Source organism: Pagrus pagrus (assembly GCF_965226575.1).
Source record: "Pagrus pagrus genome assembly, chromosome: 1".
Lineage (NCBI taxonomy): Eukaryota > Metazoa > Chordata > Actinopteri > Spariformes > Sparidae > Pagrus > Pagrus pagrus.
Window position 1 is genome coordinate 30,718,535 of NC_140185.1, and position 21,818 is coordinate 30,740,352.

General features: G+C 42.1%; 1 protein-coding gene across 2 annotated transcripts in view; it reads left to right on the forward strand.

Moving 5' to 3' along the window:
• Positions 1 to 21,818, forward strand: part of LOC311259628 (semaphorin-4B-like) — a 56,776-nt gene that overhangs the window by 5,476 nt on the left and 29,482 nt on the right. Inside the window, exons 1-2 of one of the 2 annotated variants that reach the window (XM_084356877.1) lie at positions 5,895 to 6,049; positions 21,230 to 21,667. In XM_084356877.1, coding sequence (XP_084213003.1) covers positions 21,547 to 21,667 — 121 coding nt within the window. In that variant the 5' untranslated portion in view covers positions 5,895 to 6,049; positions 21,230 to 21,546. Of the gene's footprint in view, positions 1 to 5,894; positions 6,050 to 21,229; positions 21,668 to 21,818 lie in introns of those variants that run through there. The other variant, XM_084356876.1, reaches the window with a different exon arrangement.

Sequence of the window (21,818 nt, forward strand, 5' to 3'; positions counted from 1 at the left end):
TGGCTTCCTAAAGGGCCGATTTACCCAAATAACAAAACGTCAAACATATTCTCTCACTTCCCTCTGATAGTATTTATCCATGCAGATAGTTTGGGATTTATGTGCTCAGAGATTTTTGCATATTTGGCTGTGAGATTTCTGCCTCGACCCCAAAAAGGGAATTATGTTTGTGGTGCTCACAGTGTTGACAGATGATTTTAAAAACTCATAAGCAGCATGCCTTTTCATAAAATCCACTGATTATAGCCTCTGTGTCGACTGTTACTTTGGTAGAAAGTAGGTCCAATGTAAACGGAGGCCTGTGGATTGTCCAGAGTAACCGGGTAAGAGATGCTGTTGTGGTTTTTGTAGCTATGCTAACGGCTCTATAAGGACGGTGCTGTCAGTGTCAGACCAACACTTTGATCCAGAGTGGAGTATCTTAGCAGCCACTGGATTGATTGTCATGAAATTTGGCTGACACAATCATGTCCTCCTTCATAATAAACTCTATTAACCTTGTTGAACCTCCAACACTTTGAATTATGAGCACATACATGCAAAACCAATGACAATCACATCAGTCTCAGCTGTGCTTCAACCGTGTCCCAAATTCATACGAATTTTATACAGTATGCGCCACATAACTCATAATAATATACTGTTTTTGCAGTTACTACAACAAAGTGCATCTGCCTGCGTGTGATGTCGGATGTCAGTTAAACTGCTACTTTAAGATGTCACTCCAAATTAAATAATTAAACTTCATATTGAAATGTTTTCCCTTAGATTTAATACTTCTGTTTACAAGTTTTTTTGGAGCTGTTTCACCACCACCACCCACAGTTAACTTTAATTTTTTTCAGCTGTGAGCTGCTCCTCCGTTTCCCCTGAGAATGGCATTGTGGGAGAATAGTGTGCATAAACAGCACGCTCAAAAAACGGGCTGTATTTAGTCTGTGTCGTCTGCTTCAAGTGTACTTTGTCACGTTTTATGCTTATTGACACCAAACGCCTCCTTAGAATCAGTGTGTAGTATGAATGTTGGACGCAGTGTTTGCAGTTTGTGCTAATTAGCGAGTTTTAATTACCTACTAAAATAAGTAACTGAACAATGCAACACTACACTTTGAACAATGCAACGTTACAACATTTTCATTGTGGAAGCAGAGTGGGAGTTTCTGTCACAACTACACCTTCTTTCGAGGTGCATTGGAGAAGAGAAGTATTTTCCATTGTGGGCATGTTGGTTTACAGCTCAAAGCCCTGGTGTGTCTAAATACAGCCTTTACAGAGCTGCAAGCTGGAGAATCACTTTGTTGAAATGTTATTTGAAGAAGTCCTTTACCTCCAACTAATTGATTTCACTTGGGCTGATTGAGAAAATGTGATTCTTCGTAGTTTGAGCTGACTCTGTAAAACTGTGTCAGGGTCCAGAGTAGTTCATTGGCCCGATTTGTTTGGGGTCTCATCGGCTTCGCTAAGAAGAAGGCTTCACATGTGTATAAATGACAAACATTTATTCTGATTCTGGTCCAAGAAACATCAGTTTACGTGGTTTACCCAGATGTGTGGGAAAAAATATGGTCACAGCCGACAGCACATGCAGTTTGATTTAAAGGTATCAAAACAACAAGTCATTCCTGTCAATGATAAACGACCAACTTGTCAAAACAACTCCACTCAGGATCATTTATAAAGGAAGCAAATGGGACACTTTCAGATTGGAGTGCCGCACCCGCTGAATAGTCATGAATCATCGGTGTGAGGAGAGACGGAGAGAGAGAGAGAGAGAGAGGGTGAGTGAGATGTGGGGACATTTTGGGGACCGTTGGAGCGGGACAAGGTGAGGACACGGGGATGAGTCATAGTGCAGTCAGGTCTACAGGAGGTGCCTCTGACTTCATCACAGCCTGCAGGAGCAGAGCGTAGTAGTCAGGGTGTTCACACCTCAAGGAGTCATGAGTCGACCTTGTTGCACGTCAGCGGCTCTAGTCCTCATCGTCTCTGACAGATACGTCTCATATTACATACAATTGTGAATATATCTGGAACATACGGCATAAAATACGTCTGTCGTTATTCAGTTTTGTTGTATAGCTGTTACTGTTGCTGACATTCTGATCAGATCAGATTATGGAAATTGATTCAAAATCTAAGGATCACCAATGTCATTCAAATGTAAACTCTGGAGACCATGAATGTCTGTACCAGATTTCATGGCAATCCATCCAGCGGAGAGCTGCAGGAATGAGTCCTAAAACCCAGAAATAATAAGGAATCAGTTGCACTTCCAGTTCCTTCGTCTACTCAGTCCGTCTTTACAGGCTGAATTTAGTTGCAAACTATTGTGACTTTAACTGTACAACTTGCCAAAATGACAGAGGAACCAGGGCGATGCTAACTTCCGGGTTAGCCTACAAAAATACGTCATCCCTGCAGCACTCTATAGTTGTTGAGATCTCTCAGTCTCAGATTTCTTTTTAGCCAAGCTGCTAGCATGGCTAAAAAGAAACCTCAAGTTCTTATCTGTGAATGTAAAGACGTAAGGGGACGAACACCTAAACTTCGAGTGCCTTTGAGTCTGTCAATGAAAGAAAAAGAAATGTTGATCTCATTGACGTAAGCCTTAGCTTTGCCGTGAGCTGCTTAGCGCTTGTAAATTGACTAAATATTTAGGCGAGTCTCCAAATCTGGTGTTGTGTATTACTGAAAGAGTCTGTCATACACTTAACCCCAATAAAAGCTCGGCGGGTGGCCGTGACCTTAATATGAATGGCTTGTGTGTGCTCCCCAGTGCGTTCGCGTGCCACCACAAAGGGATATTATTTGAGTGCGGCGGCAGATTAAGGGTTATGTGGTCAACAACTGAACATTTGAGAAAAATGTGACCTTCAGGACTTAGAAACTGCTCTGATTGATGATTTTTCTGAGTCTGTAATAATTTCCTCAAAGTGTAAATAGCTCCTAATAAACCCTGGCGTTGCTCATTACCAAGAAGCTACTTAATTCTTATCAAAGTGCTTCGCAGAAAGCTCGCAGAGCTGCTCAGCATCTTGTTATTGCATCTTCAGTTTGGGAGTGTCGGAGGACTGCTCGGCTTTTTTTTCCAGATAGAAGCTAATTTGTTCTCGTAATTTTTTAATCCATTTGTTTTCGGAGCGCTCAGTCTCAGTTTCGTTTGGACTCATAGCTCAATGCATTGATTAATAATTGCTCAATGCTTCAAATCACTAGGAATAAAGAAAATTCTGCCCATTTTTTTAGAGGAATTCATTCTGCTGTGTGGTCCATCGACTCCCTGGTGTTGCGAGGCTGACTTCTGCATAAGTTGGATGATTTTAATCTTCCCGGAAGTAATCCTTGATTGAATTTGAGGGATTACTGAGATAAAGGAGAGCAACTTTGATTTGACGTCTGTCTATCAGAGAAGGTACAATAGAGAGAGAAAGAGCTGCAAGTAGTCAAAGATATGGAACAACGGGGACAGAAAGCAAGAGAGGAACAGAGACGTTGCCTTTAGTTTAACCCTCTCCTGCGACATATTTTTCTGTGACAACATAACAGAGGCTATCAGGATGCAGGTTGCTGTCATTACATCACCTAATGGTCAAAATATCTTCCCCCCCTGGCGATGCATGATTTGTGTCCCTCCTCGTCAAGAAGAGGTACTGATCATTCTGATTGGACGTCCTGAGCGGAGCACAAGGGTCAGCCACGCTGTTGTTCAAGAGGCCACGTTTCTTTTTTTTTTTTACTCTTTTCTGAGGGCAAAGAGGAGATTACATGAATGGCTGAGTCTGGTTGCGTTCAGGTCTTTGCCTTTGTACATAATCCCCTGTAATTCTCTTTGTGGTAGACGCTCTCGGTTGTCATTCATTGTCTGACGGCTGCAGGGTCGCCCCGAGAAGAGAGAAAGAGGAACTCTGACACCGACGACAACAGAGCAGGAAAACTTTCTCTCGGCGAAGAAGTCTGTCGAGGTCAGAATCAGAGTCTCTTCTACTGTAAAAAATGCATTAATATATATTTCAGAGTGTGTTTCAAACAGACAAGTGCTGAATCAATTCACTACTCCTACACGTTGGTAACTAACGGTTTATGCACAGATCGTGTGTGTGCATAATTGTCAGGTTTTTTGCATTTTTAACACTTTCAGTCAACTTCAGGCTTTTATTGTGGTGGAATATGTAACCCTGTGATCCCTGCAGCAACTGGGGGAACTCTTTTATACAGTACACAACCATTCGATCATTCATTTATTCATATTGGGTTTGTTTTACTCATTTCATTCCCAAAACAATCGTACAAAACAATAATACACTTTTACCCAAAACACTAAACAGGAGCAGGAGCAAGAGGAAGAGAATATTATCTGCCCTACGCTGCCGTGTACAGACAGAATCTGAACTTCCACATATTATGTTTCCAAATACCGATAAGACATAAAGGCCTTTGCATTCACACTTTGCAGCAAGAAATTCTTACATTACAGAAGAGTTATGTGTAGACCTATGCATATGTTTTGTCTACGAAAAATACATGTATGTATCTTGACCTGCTTTTGCATCGTTCACAAACACACAGGCACCTTTAAGGCTGCTCTAAGCCGAGGACGTTGCATTCAAATCTGGACACAATGTTGGAGGCAGTGCCCCATTCATTCCAACAAAAGCTACTCGGTGGCACATGAACTGAAAATGTCTCCAGCTATCAAATTACCTGGATCGTGCGCGCTTGAGACTTCTGCTGACCGAGCTGGCTAACTTCCAGTTTAGCGCCCGGCTAACTTGAATAGAAATAAATGATTTAATCTTGTAGCTCTTTCATACTTTCCCCAATTTTATTGGACTGAATGGATTAATTTATAGGCAAACTAGTCATTTTGCGGGGGGGTTGTGATGCTAAAATTTTTTTTTTTACAGTTGCTTCTTTCACAATGTAAGCTTAACAAACTTACTGTCCATTTTGCAGTTAGCAATCCCCTCCCTCCTTTCTACCTCACCACATGAACACACAATCGGCAGACAGCAGCATGGCATTCTCCGTCCTGATTGGATAAAGTGTGCAGGGATACCAGAAAAAAAAACATATTTTCTCTTTTACTGCATGAGCGCAGGGAGGACAGACATGGGTTACTTACTAAACGCTCCATAACAGTGATTACTGTTGGTATATAGAGCTAATACTCTTTTTAATGAACAATATATCACTTACAGCAGCTTTAAGAGAAAGAAGCAGGGCCGTAGCCAGGATTTTAGACATACTGAGGGCCTGCCCTCCTCCTCCATCAAGAACATTTTGACTGCTATAAATTTTCACTTTAGTACAAATCTTTACATTCATCTGCAATTTGACACCAATAATCACTTAGGAAATGATATAGATGAAAATTGGACTCTGAAGAAGAAGAAGCTAAGTAACAAATATGGCCAATTTTGACTTAAATGTATTAAACTCATTGCTTTGCTAAAAACAACTTAGCGACGTGGGTAACACTTTATAATAACCATAATTAATAAATAGTACATTTATAGTTCATTATGTTTAGTTAAGCCATTTCACTGTTCAAACGCTACATAAAACATTAATTGAGCAATCAGTTGCAACTCCAAATAATGTTCATGAAGTATTCATGAAGTATTATGAGCATCAATCACCACTTTCCAATAAACAGCTGCTAAAAATGGATTATAAAGCATTTCTAACTATAAATTTACAATTCTTTTAGTCTATATAATTGTTTATGTGAATGCTCTGACCTGTGAGTGATGTCTTGGTGCACGGCTGAGACACGCATGATGCAGTCAGACACGGTGTGCTGGCAGGCGGACAGGCAGCGTGTGCAGTGGGAGGAGCTTAAGTTTACAACCCTGTGATCCAGCAGCTTCAGTCTGTAGTAGAGGAGGCTCGTCTCCACACACACACACGGACTGTAACACCCTCCAGATCCTCAGGCGAACTTTTAGCGGATTTAAATTGTGTTCCGGTTCGTTTTTTCGACACTTTTTCCCAAACAACCGTGAAGACGTGAGGTTTTCTTTCGTTCCTGCGCCGCAGCTCGTGCACGGTAAGGTCTTTTCTTGGGCTCGAGCGCAGTGCTGCGGTGTTCAGGTTCAGACACCTTCACAGCGGTTGGACCCTCTGCTACATATACTATACATTTATGTTATTTAGTTTTCTTTCTTTAGAATGGAAAGAAAACGTTGTGGGCGTCTTTAACCTGACACAAATGTACTTTTAAAGCATTTAAGTGAAGATTTTATTCAAAAATGGGATCTTTAAAGCATAACTTGAGGTTTTCTGGGCATTTCTTTTCGATTTTTTAGTGTTTTCTTTGAAGTTTTGTGTCATTTCCGGCAGGGATGTGCTGCAATTATCTCCTATAAATGTCAATTAATACAAAATTAATTGCAGCTTTGGCAGTATTGTAACCTATGTGGGTAAACAGCTGCTATTCAGTTTAACACAAAGAAACAACAAACAAGAAGCACTTCTGTTGCATTGTCTCTGCTTTTCCATACAGTGTTCCTGCTCACTTCAGAGCTGCTTTCATGTCCTTTTTACATCGGGGATGTGCAGCTTTGGTGAGGCTCCCTGACACAAATCCTGTGCAAAATCCCCAAATTAGCATCTTTAAATTTGAATGAATACTTCATAAACACTGCAGCTTTGGCAGTAAAGCAGTAACTGTAGGTGGGGAGGCAGCCTGATGGACTGGTCCTCTGTTTTCTTTCTACCCATGTGGGTAAACAGCTGCTGTTCACATTGGGAATCAAAGGAAAACACTTCTGTTGCTTTATTTCCACCAGACTTTAAGAAAAAAAGACACATTGGCACAAACTGCTGCTGCTGCCGAGCCCTGATTGATCACACAGGTCTGTTAACACCATGTGGAGCCACTTGGAATTGATCCTGTCCAGCTTTACACTTGCTTAACGGCACTTCGCTTTTTTTTTCTTCTTCTTCGTGTTATTCTCCTCTTCTCGTCTCTGCTGGCGTGTGTTAACATATCTCTCACATCGCTCTGCATTTCTGCGAGACAATCACATTTTGACCCTGCCTAAAGCATCCTTTTTTTCCCCTCTCTGAGCGTGTCTTCGTTAAGGTTTATGAAATTTGTACTCCATCCCGAACTAATGGACCCAATCTGCAGGCTGTGATGCGTGCGAGTCTGTGTTTAGATGGTGCTGATGTGCTTTGGTTAAATGACCGGTGCGGCAGTCTTTTCCCCTCGTCGGGCCTCATCTGCAGCTCTCCTGCTCCTCTGTGATACTGTATCACCAACACTAATAACACTGATGGTGTGTGGCTGTAAACAAACCTTTTTTTTTCCTCTTGAAGCATCTTGCGTGCTCCCCATCCTCCCTCACACACACACATATGCACACACACACCCCCGCCCACGCAATCACACGCACATTCAAACACTCAAAACAAACAGGCAGACTCCACCCAGCCCTCCACCCACTGTAACAACTTCAGAGGAATGGTCAGCATGTGGAGAGGTTGTGGTAAAAAGAGCTGGAAGGGAAGTGGAAACCGGGGAGGGGAGACAGTGCTGCTTTTAACCCCTGGAAGGGTTAGAGATATCCCATACTGAGTGCAGCGGGACTGCAAGTGCTCAGTACAAGCTGATGGGAACTGGTGTGTTCATGCGTCCCCGTGCAGCTTCCCATACTGTGCCGAGATGTGGGAAAACAAGTCATTTCACTGGGCCGAAGCCAGATTGCACCCAGGACGGGGGCAGGCATGAAGCCAGCCACGCTGCCTGTGCGTCAGCTGAGTTGAGTTAGCGCAGATGAGTTCATGAAAGGTTAGTTGTCAGTCCCGAGTAAAGGGAGCAATGAGCAGTGTGTTGTTTTCCGTCGGGTTTCTCCTCCAGCGAAAACACTTGGCAGAGAGAGGAGCCCCAGTTTGAGGAATCTGCAGGAATTCTTGTAGCATTATCGCAACCTGAACTGTGAAAAGTCACACTTCGCCTCTACACACGGGTTCACATTTGCATTCACTAAAACCCGCCTGCAGCCCCTGTTCCAGACCGGCTCTGCTGTGTTTTAAGGCCATTCATATTCAGTTTGACCTGCAGGTCCTGTAGAAAGGCTCGTCAGGCCCTGGAGGGGTTTTAGATGTTGGGCCAAAGGAGGGCTCTGAATGCAGGTGATGTCCCTCAAGGGGCCACGAAGATGGATCTGAGAGTCATTTCCCTAATCTGACGTTCTACCTTATCCTGTTGCTTGCTCTCTTCACACTCTGCCTGGCATGACTATGACAGACGGGTCTGTTTTAAAAGTAAAAACACGTGTTTTGACACACTCTTATCGGTCAGCTGTCATCACTGTTCACACAGGACCTGAGTTTGTAGCTGCAAGTCCGTACGTATCGCAGCTCAGCCCCAGAATTACAGCGGTCCGTAGCGACGCGCCGTGTGTTTGCTTAACGCCGTCCATTAAATGTGGTTTTCTGCTGTGTTTACACTGGAGATTAAACATGTCATGTAACTATTTAACATGCCTATATTTGGTCAGCTTTATGAATGGTTAAAGGAGAAGTTCTGTCCAAAAATTAACTCTGGTCATCTACTCATCCCCCATGTGGGTGGAAAGTTGGATGAAGAACAGCTGAAGTAGATGGGGACTTTTTTTTTTTTTTTTTTTTAAAAGACATAAAACATAAAATGGCTCCATACAGCTCGTCTGGAGTAATCCAAGTCTCAGGAAGCTCCTCGATCCCAAATTTATTCGTAAAGATATTTATTTTCACCCTTTTTTAAAGCCAATATCTTCACTGTGGCTGCTAGGCTAACAGCTATAGCACACACCCCGTCTCAGTTGGGTGCACAAGCCCCTGTAAATTTTGTCTTTTCAAATCATTTGGGATCTCAGGGCTTCCAGAGACTTAGTATTATGACGAAAGAGCTGTATGGAGCCATTTTATGTGTATTTTCTTATTTTGAAGCAAGTCCCCATCTACTTCAGTTGTTTAGGAGAATCATGCAACACTGTTATGATGTGAAGCTTCAGAAATATTTTGTGCACTGTGAAATTTCACCCGACTTTCCATCGGCATGAGTAGATAATGACTGAATATTAATTTTTTTGTGAATTTATCCTTTAATGTAATCCAATCTGAGATTGATCAGACAAGAGATAATTGAGAGGATCAGAACATCAGCCGTGAACTATAGTAAGTCTATAGTAGTCCTATTATTGTTAATAAAAAATAATAAACCCACGTTGAACCGTGGTTGGCTGAAACATGTCCACCCAGTCGTGGTTATTGTAAAAGGCAGGTTTAAATCGCTGCACTGTGTCCATCTGACAAGAGTTTAAGTGAGAAGCGTCCTCTGCATCGACTTGGACGAGGCCTGGACTGAGGTGGCTGTCTCTGGATGGAAACATATTATGTAACACGCTCCTCTCCAGAGAGAAATTAATGTCTTCCCCATTTTTCTTCCCATGTTTTGAAAGAAATGTAGACAAAAAAGATAAACCGTGACTTTGTAATGAAAAACAGACTTTTCTGTGTGCCTGGAATGTTTTTTCCTCGCGAGCCCAGTGATAACCGTATCTTATGTTTCAGCTGGAGTGATATGGATACAGTTATTGTGTTTTTATTTTGCCCCAAGATGGTTTTTGAGATCGAGCAGATTCATGGAAGTTACGAAATCGAATCGTCTTATTTTGCTATTAAAACAAATAACGTTTATTCCCACATGAGGCGGGGGGGGGTGAAGTTATCAGGCACGTGTAATTACAGAAAAAGTGTTTCTTAGAAGAGATAAGAAAGTCATTACTGAAGTTAGAGCTGCAGTTTTATTTCTTTCTTAACTTCTCTCTTAAATATTTGAACAAACTACCTCAGTACATCCAGTTCCCACTCTCATTCTCCACTTGTTGGAAGTCATTTTGTGTGATGCAGTATGAAGCTACAGGCATGTATCGATGTAAGCATGCCTCAGTAGAGAAAACTAATTATATTAGCGACCGTATGAACATTGTAAGGGAGGGTGTCAGAAAAGGAGAGGGTGTTTTTAATTTCCCTTTTGGCTGATTGGAGCAAAGTCTGACTATCTCGAGAGAGTTCGTCACCTTGGATTTGTATTTGGTTTCAGCCTTAAACTGGCAATCGATGAGATTTTTTGCTTTAAAGGTGCAGTATGTAGTTTTGGGGAAGACATTTTAATCAGAAGAGAAAGGTCTGCATTGACTGATTTTTTTTTTTTTATGCCTAAACAAACTAAAAAAACAAACTCTTCTATAACTGAATAAACAAACTGACCTTAAAGGACAACACAATTTCATGCTGTTTTACTGCAATAATTTTGAATTTCTTCTCCAAAATGACATACTGCCACTTTAATCTATCATTATGACATAAATGTTGATTGCATAATGTAATGGTTGTAGAATTATAACACCACCATGTAAACCTCACTTTCACTGCTACCGGGGCATGAAATCTCTCAGGATGGGGTGAATATCATCTCCATTACACGATAAGAATGAATAAACTCACGTTGTGTTCTGTGTTGTTGGTAGTCGCAACTCAGAAACGGAAATGATCCAGTTATCTTTGACAAATAATACTTTTATTATTGGAAACGTAAGGGAGACTGTTGTCTGATGGATGGATGGAGGTGTTACAGCGTTCATGAAAAAACGTGCACTTTGCCAACTGCACTAATACACTAATACATTTTGCAATATTCAATTTAACCTTAAATGCGGCATCAGGAGCTAAATTATTGTTGCATTAACATATTCATGTTTGAATTAGGTTACAGAGTCTAATGAGTTGTACCAATTTACTGTTCACTGCTTTGGTATTATGACATATCGGGAAAAGGGAGTGCTGCAGTTTTCTTCTAAGTCCAAAGAAGGGTCCAAAGAACATATTAATAACACTAGAGAGGGCCATTATTTTTAAAGTGAAGCATTTGATTCAGCCTATCTGCCCACCCAAATAATTTTCCTCTCACTCATAAAAGGACAAAATCCTCCTATTTTTATGACAATTTTCATTGGAAATCAATGAATCATAGCTGCAGCAGGCTTTCTAATATTTTCCCAGCTTCTCTTGCACCATTGCCTGTTATAAATTCATTATGATACCATCCCTTATCTGTCCATGTATCAGCTATTATCAGCGGTATTGTTGCCAGGAGGGACGACACTGTTGACTTATTACTTCCGTTATTGGCGTCGACTGCTCGCGAAGACAAAAGACGGAGCCCCTGACAGTAAACAAAGCAGAAGTGCTTCGGCTGTTCCTTTTTGAAGTCGACGTGTTTGCAGAGCGTAAACAGCCAACAGCCTCGAGGCGGCGAACCACACAGACGACTCAAACTGTGTCGTGTTTCCACTCGGGATAAGTAATGTGAACAGTCTTGTGGTCACGGCCCGTCGTTAACATCATCGCCGTCGGTACCTGATCACTCTGAAGTGTTGCACTCTCAGGTTTGACGAGGTGAAGCAGGGGCCAGAAACAGAATATCGTCATCTGATACGCTTTTTAAATCCTATTTCCCTGCCTGTCAAATCGAGTAAAGAAATGAGTCCTCACATCGGTTTAACTGCAGGGATTAATCGTGCCCCCCCAACTCGATGTTTAAGTCATGAGATGAATAGCCTACTATGGATAGCCAAGTCTTTGGATTTGATGGTGTAATTAGCAGATGAACTGTGATGCTAACACAGCGTGGTCCAGACCTCACAAAGACCTCTATTGTGCGATTACATGACTGTAAATCTTTCACTCTCCTTTGTCACGCCACAGAGTTTGTCCACAGACGTGGCTGACATCATCATCGACCCGGCAGATGAATGAGAAGTTGTCTCCTGCGATGTGAACATCTTTGCAGCTTTGAAAGCAACAAGTGTTCGCTGTACATCTTAGCTGGAAAATAACAAGGAGACTGGAGTGGCGGGGAAATAAATGAAATGCCCTTTTTTCCTCTCGCTGCTGACGTCTTTGGACAATCATTAAATCGCAGTCTGTCAGGCTTGCAGAGCCCAAAGCAAGATTTAGATTCCTCTGTGACTTTTTTTTCCGACTGGAAGCAAAAATGTTGGGCTGTAATGACGAGGATTTCCTGATTGGTCAGCGCATTCATTAGTCTAAATGGGTCATCAGGTTAAAAGTGTGGAGAGCTTTTCCAGCCCAGAAGCACATAATAAACAAAAGGAGATTAGACTAATCTGTTATTTTCCAGTGAGTTTGTGTGCTAATAGCAGTCATTCTTTAAATACAGTAAAGTGATTTCCTTATAAGTGGCTTATGCAAAGGTCTCCCATAGTTTCTGTAACAGGCCTGCGATCATTGCGACTCCGGGAAACGATGCCTCCTATCACACTGCGTCCTGACTGACACACGCAGCTCATTATTGACACTTTGCAAGTTTCTCAAGAAGCCATCTCCCACTGTTCCCCCGTCAGGCTTGAATAATTTGAGGCAAGGGCAACTCTGTATCAGAGGGAATAAGGTGACCCCAACTCTCCTTTGAGCACTTATCTCCTCTGCCAGTTCTGCTTCACTCACTCGTTTGAAATGATAATTGCTCTTTCCCACGCGGCAAAGCTGAGCAGTATGTGCACAAATGTAAAAGGGGGGTTTGAATATTCCTCAGAGCCTATTCGAGCTTAGGATCACACTTAAAGTGGTGTCACACCACGCTCTGGGCTCCTCGTTTCAGCGCTGCCTGTATATAGCATGTTGGGATTGGTGTCGCCGAAAGACAAGTCCCGATAATAACCTCAAACGATAACACGAGGGGATGTTCATCGCTGCTTTTAATACCTTTGACTCAGAGACATGGGCGCAGTGGGATCATGGGAATGGTGTTAGTACTGCAATTAAAAAATAAGCACAGGACTGTCTGGTAGCTTAGCGTCATGCAAAGCCAATTAGGGCATATTTAAAGGAGCACTACGTAGTTTTGGGGAAAAAATAACATAAGAGAGAAAGAGATAAGATAGAACAGTTCTGGATGGAAAGATCTTCATTGAATGATGATGCAAAATTGGTAACATGCTCTTTAAATTCAACATAATCCAGCTCAAACCAAAAAAAGGTTTTTCTACTTCCCTTTTTTTATTTTTTAAACTCCAATTAGCCGAGAGACGATGCAGCTTTCTGGACCCAATCACACTGTGAAAGTTATATTCCTGCGATTAACGGCTAAATCTTAGTTAATGCTATTATTTTTGTGCGTATAACTGTACTGATCGATATCTTCAACTGCATTGTCTGCAACTAAAATCAAACATTTGGAGTGTTGTGCAGCAGAACATGCCGTCACTGAGTGCTTTCTAGTTTAGTTAGCACACTGTGTGTCTGCTCTTTGATCCGTATTTATTTTTTAGCCGATGGCGGTTTGAACCATCAGTGAGTGAGTCACTCTGGGGTCATGGGAAATGCCTGGTTTATGTCCTGAACTGCCTTTCGTTTGATAGTAAGTTTAATGTCCCTCGAGTAAAAGTTAAACGTGCTCTGCAGCGTTTTGTTGTTTGAAAGTCGTCATCGTTGAGTATTCGAATGCATCAGGGACAAACCGCAGCAGGATGCGTTACAGCCAGCCATCGATGAAAAGAGGATTCGTGGAATAATTAATAATACATGCCGGAAAAGTCAGTATCCTGTTATTATCACTCTGGGATCACACATGTAAATCAATGATTCAGTAAACGCTGTCTGTTTCAATTCTCAGAGACTTTCATGTTACCGTCAAGCAAACTGAGAGTGACGGATGATAATGTGTCCGGGAAATAATGCCCGTGGTTGTAAGATGGGATGTTTTTTCTTTCTTTCTTAAGATTTTAACCTTTTTTGACAGTGCACTAAATCAGAATCACATTCACGAGTTGGTCATTTTAACAAAATAAAAGGTTTTTATAAATGTATTTACATCCGAATACACAGCGGGTCTGAAATCTGTCACGTAGTTTCCGAGTTGTTGATTTCCAGCTTCGGAAAAAAAAAGATAAACAGGAACAACATACATAAACATACAAGTATACATATTTATACTTCTTTTTTTAACACAGTTCTCGTGAAGGATTGAAAAAGTGCCAGATTGCTGTTGCGACGTCCACATTACCAGCTGCCTGCCATCATTAAGACGAACACATTTGCATGGAGGAAGTGGAGGTGATAAGTTAAATCAATGGCTCTTGATTAGAAGTCGCTTCTGTGTTTTTCGCAGCACTTGCACAATTTTGTCTCTTTCAGAGGAAGGTTGCCTTCAGGCGTCACAATCTCGAATCTTCAGTGTGCAGCTGTCCCATATTACAGAGCCGAAAGTTGGAGCGTGCGTAAAGGTTTTTTTATTTTATCCCGGGTTAAAGTCTCTTCTGTTGTGTACTGACACGGAGGCCTCGGTTGGTTTCAGAGCCAACAGAAAATCGTGTTACCTGCAGGGCAGAAATGATATTGGAGAGACAATATAAGAACATTTTTCTCTCTGGGGTTGCTTTGTATTTGTGTGTGTAAGTTTTTTTAAGGAGGAACAAGTGAAAGCGTGTCCAATTGATTCCATATCTTCAGTTGACATTTATAAAAATAAGCCCTTAAAAAGTTTACATTCAGTTTCCTACTCTATATGAATTTTCTTTGAGAGGCAAAAACAATATCTGGATGTAAAGACATTTCTGCATTATGAGTTATGACGAGGTCGTCCATATTAAGAACAACTCAAAGGCCTCTGTGAGATCACATCCTGCAGATGTGTCTCTGATGGACGTATTACCTACAAGCTGCTGTACAGTCTTAAGAAAGCAATGAGCCACTTTTGTTGCCTGTGTAGACGTACCCACGATTTTAGAGTTTATTTTTAACCCGGTCGTGATTTATTTAGAAGTCTGCTTTCTTTGGCGCTGGGAGCAGTCTGCTCAGCTGAAACCTTCCTCTCTACTTCCCCCCTGTCCCATCCCCAGGTGGGCTGGATGAGAGGAAGTACGGTACCCCACGTTCACAGAAGGCATCATAGTGCTGTATCTCATAGTATGAAAATAACAGTACTTTACCCTCCACCCTGCTGGAGAAATCCACTCAAAAGGTTGAGGATTCAAAATCTTTAAAGTTGAGGGTACGTGTTCTTGTTCTCAATCATCAATTTATGAGTTATTTATCAAATTGACTATTTTCTCGAAGCAGTAAAGTTTGCCAGTATATCAAAAAAGAAAATGCATTAATATGTACCGTGTAGCATTGTTGGCACACATGTTAATTACATTGCATCCTTTGCAGTTTGAGCGTACATGTAGAAGCAGGAACTATATAAATCTGGCAGAAGACGTGCACTCCTTGCAAGCGTGCAATATTGTGCAGGAAACAAGTTAACAAGCGAGCCTCACCACCACCACTATAGGCAGATTGTTCAGTCTTTGAATGTGATCAGAAACAGTGTTACGTTTATCAAAGTATAATCTATTTCATGAAGGCTTTTGGATTTTGCTGCCCCTCTTTTATTCTGAAGTTGACGATTCTGGTTGTCGCACCTGATTCAGAGTTCACTGAAAAGTTTTGTAGATTCTGTCAACATATAAGCAGCTCTATGTGGTCTCCTGAATGGTTTTCCTGGCCATTGTTTACTACATTACAGTGTTAAATGCAGATTCACAAGTGAGGGCCCATAGGTTGGTATTCTCTTTGTGTTGAGTGGAGAGATTGGTCCAGGATGTGCTAGTTTGCTAAAGGTGTAAGGAGACAATTAGCATCGACCAACAGAGCAGTAATGTGTCTCCATGTAACTCCACGTTTGGGTTGCATGTCTCATCTTAGCTGGCTTGCTAACGATATCCACCCTCAGCTTGAGTTGGGCTGTAGGTCTGATATGAACTCAAGTGCTGCTGTGTTTAGCTGAACGCAGCTCAGCCAGCTGGTGATGATCAGAACAGAGACTCTGTGCTGTGCTCGGTAACAAAAGTACTGTGTCGAGAATTTAACTAGTGCTTTTGAGTAATTAGAAAAGTGATCATGTGAAGTATGTTATGAGTATTTGATTACATTTTTATCACTGTATTTAATGTATTACGTATCAGTGAATCCAGACAAATTTAGTTAAGAGCTCTTACTCTGGAGTAAGTTATTGGACAGGGGGGATTTAACAAGTTAATGTTATTGAAATTATACGTGAGATAATTGGTTTTTACAGCTTTTTCTTGGCGATAAATTAACACTCATTTCACAGTCAGCGAATATCCAGCCATTGGTTTTTTGAGGCAACATGGCACACCCTCCCCCCACCATCCCCCTGGTTGACTTTAAACCAATCGTGCACTGCTCGCTCAGCAAAGCCGACTGCTATAAGTGAGAGTTATAATGGCAGACACAGCATGGAGTCTCTGATTGTCAGTCACCTACTGAGATCTTTTCTGCCCAACATAATGGCTCCATAAATCTCCCTGAATAGCAATCTGCACCCAAGGGGCCGTGTTGTTTTTAGGGTCAGAGCATGAAAAAAAAATCAACTTTAACGTTAGTGCCAGACAAGGACGGATAAAATTTACCCTCTGAAAATGATTAGACTTGTTGTTGTTTCTTTTTTTTTAATATGTGTTGGAAGCAGTAGTTGCAGTCATACAAGGTCACCCTTAAACCTGGCAAAAACCGAGACACTAAAGTTTCAAACTTGATTGCAGCTGCACGGTATAATGCAAATTACAGTTCTCTTTCACTTTGGACTTAGATGTACTCATGATACTGTTAATGGATTGGACGGCGGCCTAATCTAGCCTCATGTCGAGCTCTGTGATCGCGCTCTCATCACAGGGTCCTGCCCGGCCGCTGATTATCTCCATAAGTGCCTCAGCCTGTGCCAAAGACTAAATGAGAGACAAGTCACTTTGCAGAGATGACTTATTGGGAGCCGCTCGTCGAGGACAAAGCCCAGTCGTTTATACAAAGCTAGCCAAATGGTTAGCATTCACGCTGCTCCCCATTCAGTGAACTTGCCGTGACCTGGCCGTGCGTATCGTCCAGTGTGTCTGTCACATCCTTTCTCCCTCTCAACAGATGCAGGTATTAATGGGGCGCCTCGAGGGAGGTTTGAAAGGTTAATGAATCTGTTGCCTTAAGCAATATGGCACCAGATTCACCCTTCATAGATACAAGGAGCGGCAGACCCTCTCCTAGATGAGCAGATGGGTCCTGTGGCACTGAGCGTAGCGGGTTGCCTGTACTGTAACAGCTCCAGATGAACAGAGCTCTAATCCTATAAGTCCTGTAATAGTTGCCTCTAATAAGATCACTTTCTTTGGTGGAGTACTCGCTGTCAAATATGATTTAATGCTTATTAATATTTAATACTGTTCCCTCAGATCCATGCTTCATTGTTCTTCAGAATGAATAAGGACACTACATGATTAATTTGACTAAAATGCATGTAATGGTGACATGGCTGTATGGCAACAAAAATATGTAAGAGAAAACAGGACAAGTGTGTCATTATGTCGTTTACTTGCCCTCCCTGCCCTTGCTAAGCCTCAGCAGATCGGCCTCCGGGGTTTCGAACATCCATCTTGTCTTCCTGAGGTGCTGGACTGAAGATTTGAGGCAGCACACCCATGAGTCATCCCGTATTTTGGATTCCCCAGATACTTTAAGTTTCCCAGACTGCCGGAGGGGCCTCTTCATATTGACATAACTCATTTATGACTAAGCTCGCCAACTTGTTGTTTTTGCTTCGACGTACAATAATTTGTTGGGGAAGCACCAGAGAGAAATGTTCAAATACGAAAACACTGAGGAATAAAGTAAGCTAAGGGGATTAAAGATGACTAATCGTGAGCCGCACCTGGTGCTACCGTCAGCTTCTGCTGTTTTAAAGGAGACATATTATGCTCATTTTCAGATTCATCATTTTATTTTGGTTTGCTAGAATAAATTTACATTCTTTAATACTCAAAAAAGCAATGTTTTGCTCATACTGCGGCACTGTAATCACCCTCTGTCTGAGACTCTCTGTTTAAGCTCCTGTCTCTTTAAGCCCCCCCCCCCTCCCGAATACCCAGTCTCCTCTGATTGGTCTGCTCACACCTGAGCCAGCATGGTACACCGTGACGCTGGTCAGCTCTGTCATGGTTTTGGCTTCCAGTTAGCTTCACTTCTACTGTGAATATAGGCATAAATTAAGCAAAAGCGTGACATGGTGACGTAGTGTGATGTCACAAAGTCACGGAATTAGAGTGGGGACTATTGACGAGGCATTTAGGAGCAGTGTTTTCTGTGGGAGAGAGGAGCTCTGGTTGCCGCAGACTTTTGGCTTTATAACTTTCAAGAAGATGACATTATTAAAGAAAGTATAATAGGCCTCCTTTGATATAGATCAGAGATAAAGATATTTAAAAGATATATAGAAGATATTTTGACACAACAAATAGCAAATCAATAACACCTGATGTGTCTTTAATACTCAATAATATGAACTGGTGTGACTACGTATTTTAACCTCTTTTCTCAGCAATTTGCACAACCGTGTATGTGATCGACGAAGTAATTTGCGAGTGAGTTAACAACTTTTAGTACAGAAAGGTCAATGCGAGAGTGTTGAGATGTTTATTAATGCATCCCTGCCCTACAGAAACTAGCCCCAAAGTTTCCCAATTTCTCAGAGTGCCAGGAAACCCTCCCGAACAGCACCCCTCTCTTTTCATTAAAATTTAAAAGACCTCTGGAGTTATATAAGGATATGCCCCGGGAACATGGAGACCTGGGGTGTGTGACACATGCGGGGCTGCCATGCTTGTTGTTGCAGTCTCAGCAGGCATGAAAAGGACCAGACGAAGAGGGTGGGGGATGTTACAGGATCACGAACGTGTGTTTCAGCCCCCAGTGACTCAGCTAGCTTCAGCAGAGCAGCAGGGACCAAAGCAGGCTGGTAGCGAAGTGACGAGTGACACAGATGTATTGTTTCACCGGTCGAGACTCGGTGGAAGGACAGAGACGGGTGTGACAGCGAGGCACAGATGCAAGAGATGAAGGGGGAAAGGTTTTATACAGTGAAACTACAGGAATCTGTCTTGCCATTGCAAAAGTGAGACAGATGACCGTCCACCTACCTACAAAAATGCCAGTTATACCCAGTTATTATGCAAGATGAACGGCTTTCCAGTAACTACACTCTGCCAACATCTCAACAAGTCCTTCAATCAGAAAGCTGCTCATTTTCCTGGTGCCAGTCTGCAAGTCTGTTAGCCAACTGGTCCAGTCTTTGCAATGGTAGGTAGCGAGGAGACAGCGTTGTACATCTGTTTATCCTGCATTCTGCTGTAGTACGTCCCGGCTGGTCCAAAGTTTTTTAAGACGGTATTCCCCAGCAGGGAATTGTCTCAGCTGACAACCAGGGGCCACTAACTGACCCCCAGTTGTCTTGTACTGTTGTCGGATTTATTAGCTCCCATAAATATTTGAACGAGGTCCTCTGGGAGTTGTTGCAGTGACGCAAGCTCTCAACCAGAGACGCCATGTGCTCTCCAGTGTTTACTCTCTAAACGTCACCACCTATGTAGGAGCTCGTGGGGGGAGAGACATCCAGCGCTGTCAGGCAATAAGGAGCAGTGAGTCCTGTTCTGTGACGGGAACAGGCCCCGCTGTGTTTACCGACTTTGGTGTCTGTACTTTTCTCAGGATGTTGGCGAAATCACAAGAATAAAGAGACAGTTCGCTCTCTTGTCTGACATTTACGTCCCCCTCAGGATACATTTTGATACCCATCAGCTCCAGCTGTACTCGGTGTTTAGTGTTAATTAGCCGTTGTTAGCATACTAACATGCTACACTGACGATTTAAGCTTTGGTATTGCTTTTACGTTTTTCTTTTTATCTTTTTCTTTTTGGATGTTCACCCTAACATTTAATCTAAAGTCAAAGTATGTTTTTTTTGTTTTTTAAAGCACAAATGATGATTCAGACTAAATTCCTCTGGTTTTTTTTCTTTATCTGTACAACTTCACTGTTTTGTTTACATATCACATAGCATCCTTTGTGGCCACACTCGTCAGCTGTGCTCATTCAAAAAAACTCAGTAATAAACATCAGACATGCAAATCTAGCAACCAGCTGATGAATGCAACCTTTAATAGCTTAAAAGCCAGATATATCTGCCAGGTGTTGGTGGAGACCCAAAATGGAGCTAAAAGGATCGTAAATGTCGCCATAAACACGACTCTAAATTAATGCTAATGTAGCTTTGTGTCAGCAGTACGATGTGTAACAGGTTCACCATACAAACATAAAAGGTCCGTGTTGGTGTTACAGCTTGTTTCCACCACCTCCAAGTGTTAAAGAAATGTGTTATGGCTGCTTAAGTGCTACTAAGACACATGTTTCCATTTTATTTTATCATATATCTCAATAGCTTGTGTTTGTTTCAGCCGAGAGCGATGAATCAGACGGAGGAAGTGCCTATTTCAAGTGTTTTCCAAGGAAGAAGACACCCTTATTAAAGAATCTGAGCATACATAACAGGCACCTTATCTGCACACTCACACTGTAGGCAGTAAAAGTCAAAGAGCAGATGTGTTCATTGCGCCTCTTTGAGACAAATTACAGAGTTGTCTCGGGAGTCACTGTTCTTTCATTTATTTCTCCACATAGCCACAAAATTAGAGCGAAGCTGCCATAATATCTTCTCGGGGAGCTCTCACCGATTGTTGATGACAGCATAATTAAATACAGGGATATAAAATAAAAAGTCCAAGATGCGTTTTATCTGGCAGAGAAAACTTTGTGGGCTGCTGTGCAAATTGGACATTCAGTTGGATTTAAAAGTTTATGAAACGCTTGAAGCTACCACACGGTCTGTGTGTTCATGTTAGCTGTCTGGTGGTCTGAGGAATGTTGAGTTGAGTTTTTCTTTGGCAGTGTGGTGAAAAAGCAAACGGTAGAAGGATAAATATTTGTTTTTGTCATCAAGGCTTTAGCTGAAGCCATCAGCGCGCTACAGTTGAATATTAAAATCTGGGGACAAAGAGACGCAGCGGGTGATTTTCAGGGGGGTGACGCCATTGTTTGCTGTCGAAGCTGATTAACACCTTTAACTCTTGAATTCTTGATTTGTTGTTTGCAGTAAAACCAACACTCCATCCCCCAGGGTGAACCACCAAATCCATCAGTGCTTTTGCTTTTATAGTTGTCGGTTATAGCGTCAGAAGTTGGATATGGATCTGTTACTCCAGCTGGTGTTTCATCTTTTTTTTAACGTGTTCTTGGATCCGACATAAAGGAACAACTTCTCTCTCTTCTCTCCGCAGATCTGGAATGACTTTTACTAAATGGCCGGTGGTCGGAGCTTAACGCTGATCCATCGAAGAGCACTATGAGTAGATGACAACAAACAGCCTTTAATCCAGGAAGGACTCCTCTTCTCTGTGCTAAGAGTCTCGCTAACCGTGTGTAAGGACCACTGGGAGTACAAGAATCAAGTCAAGGACACGTTCACTCCCCCGACAGGAAGATGGGAGTGAGAAAGTAAAGCTCTGCGGAGTCGAGAGGAGCTTAATGAATTCCAGGGAATCTTAAAAAACAAACTGTGCTTTTGTGTACGTCTGTGTGAGAGGATCAGGCAACCATGTGGACATTAGCTGCGACGGTCCACTGTCTCCTGGCCGCTGCACTGCTATTGGCCTGCTGCCTCCAATCGCTGACGGCCACTGAGGATGATGTCACGCCACGCATCAGTTTCCCTTACAGTAAGTGAAAAATAATTACCTGACACAGTTTTGTAGGCATTGCTAGATACATCTTTAAAAAAATGGGAACAATGAAGCACAAATCTGACCTCTGTCTTGCTTGTCCAAGTATTTAAGATGAGTAACTACGCAGAAATCAAGCCAGCTACAG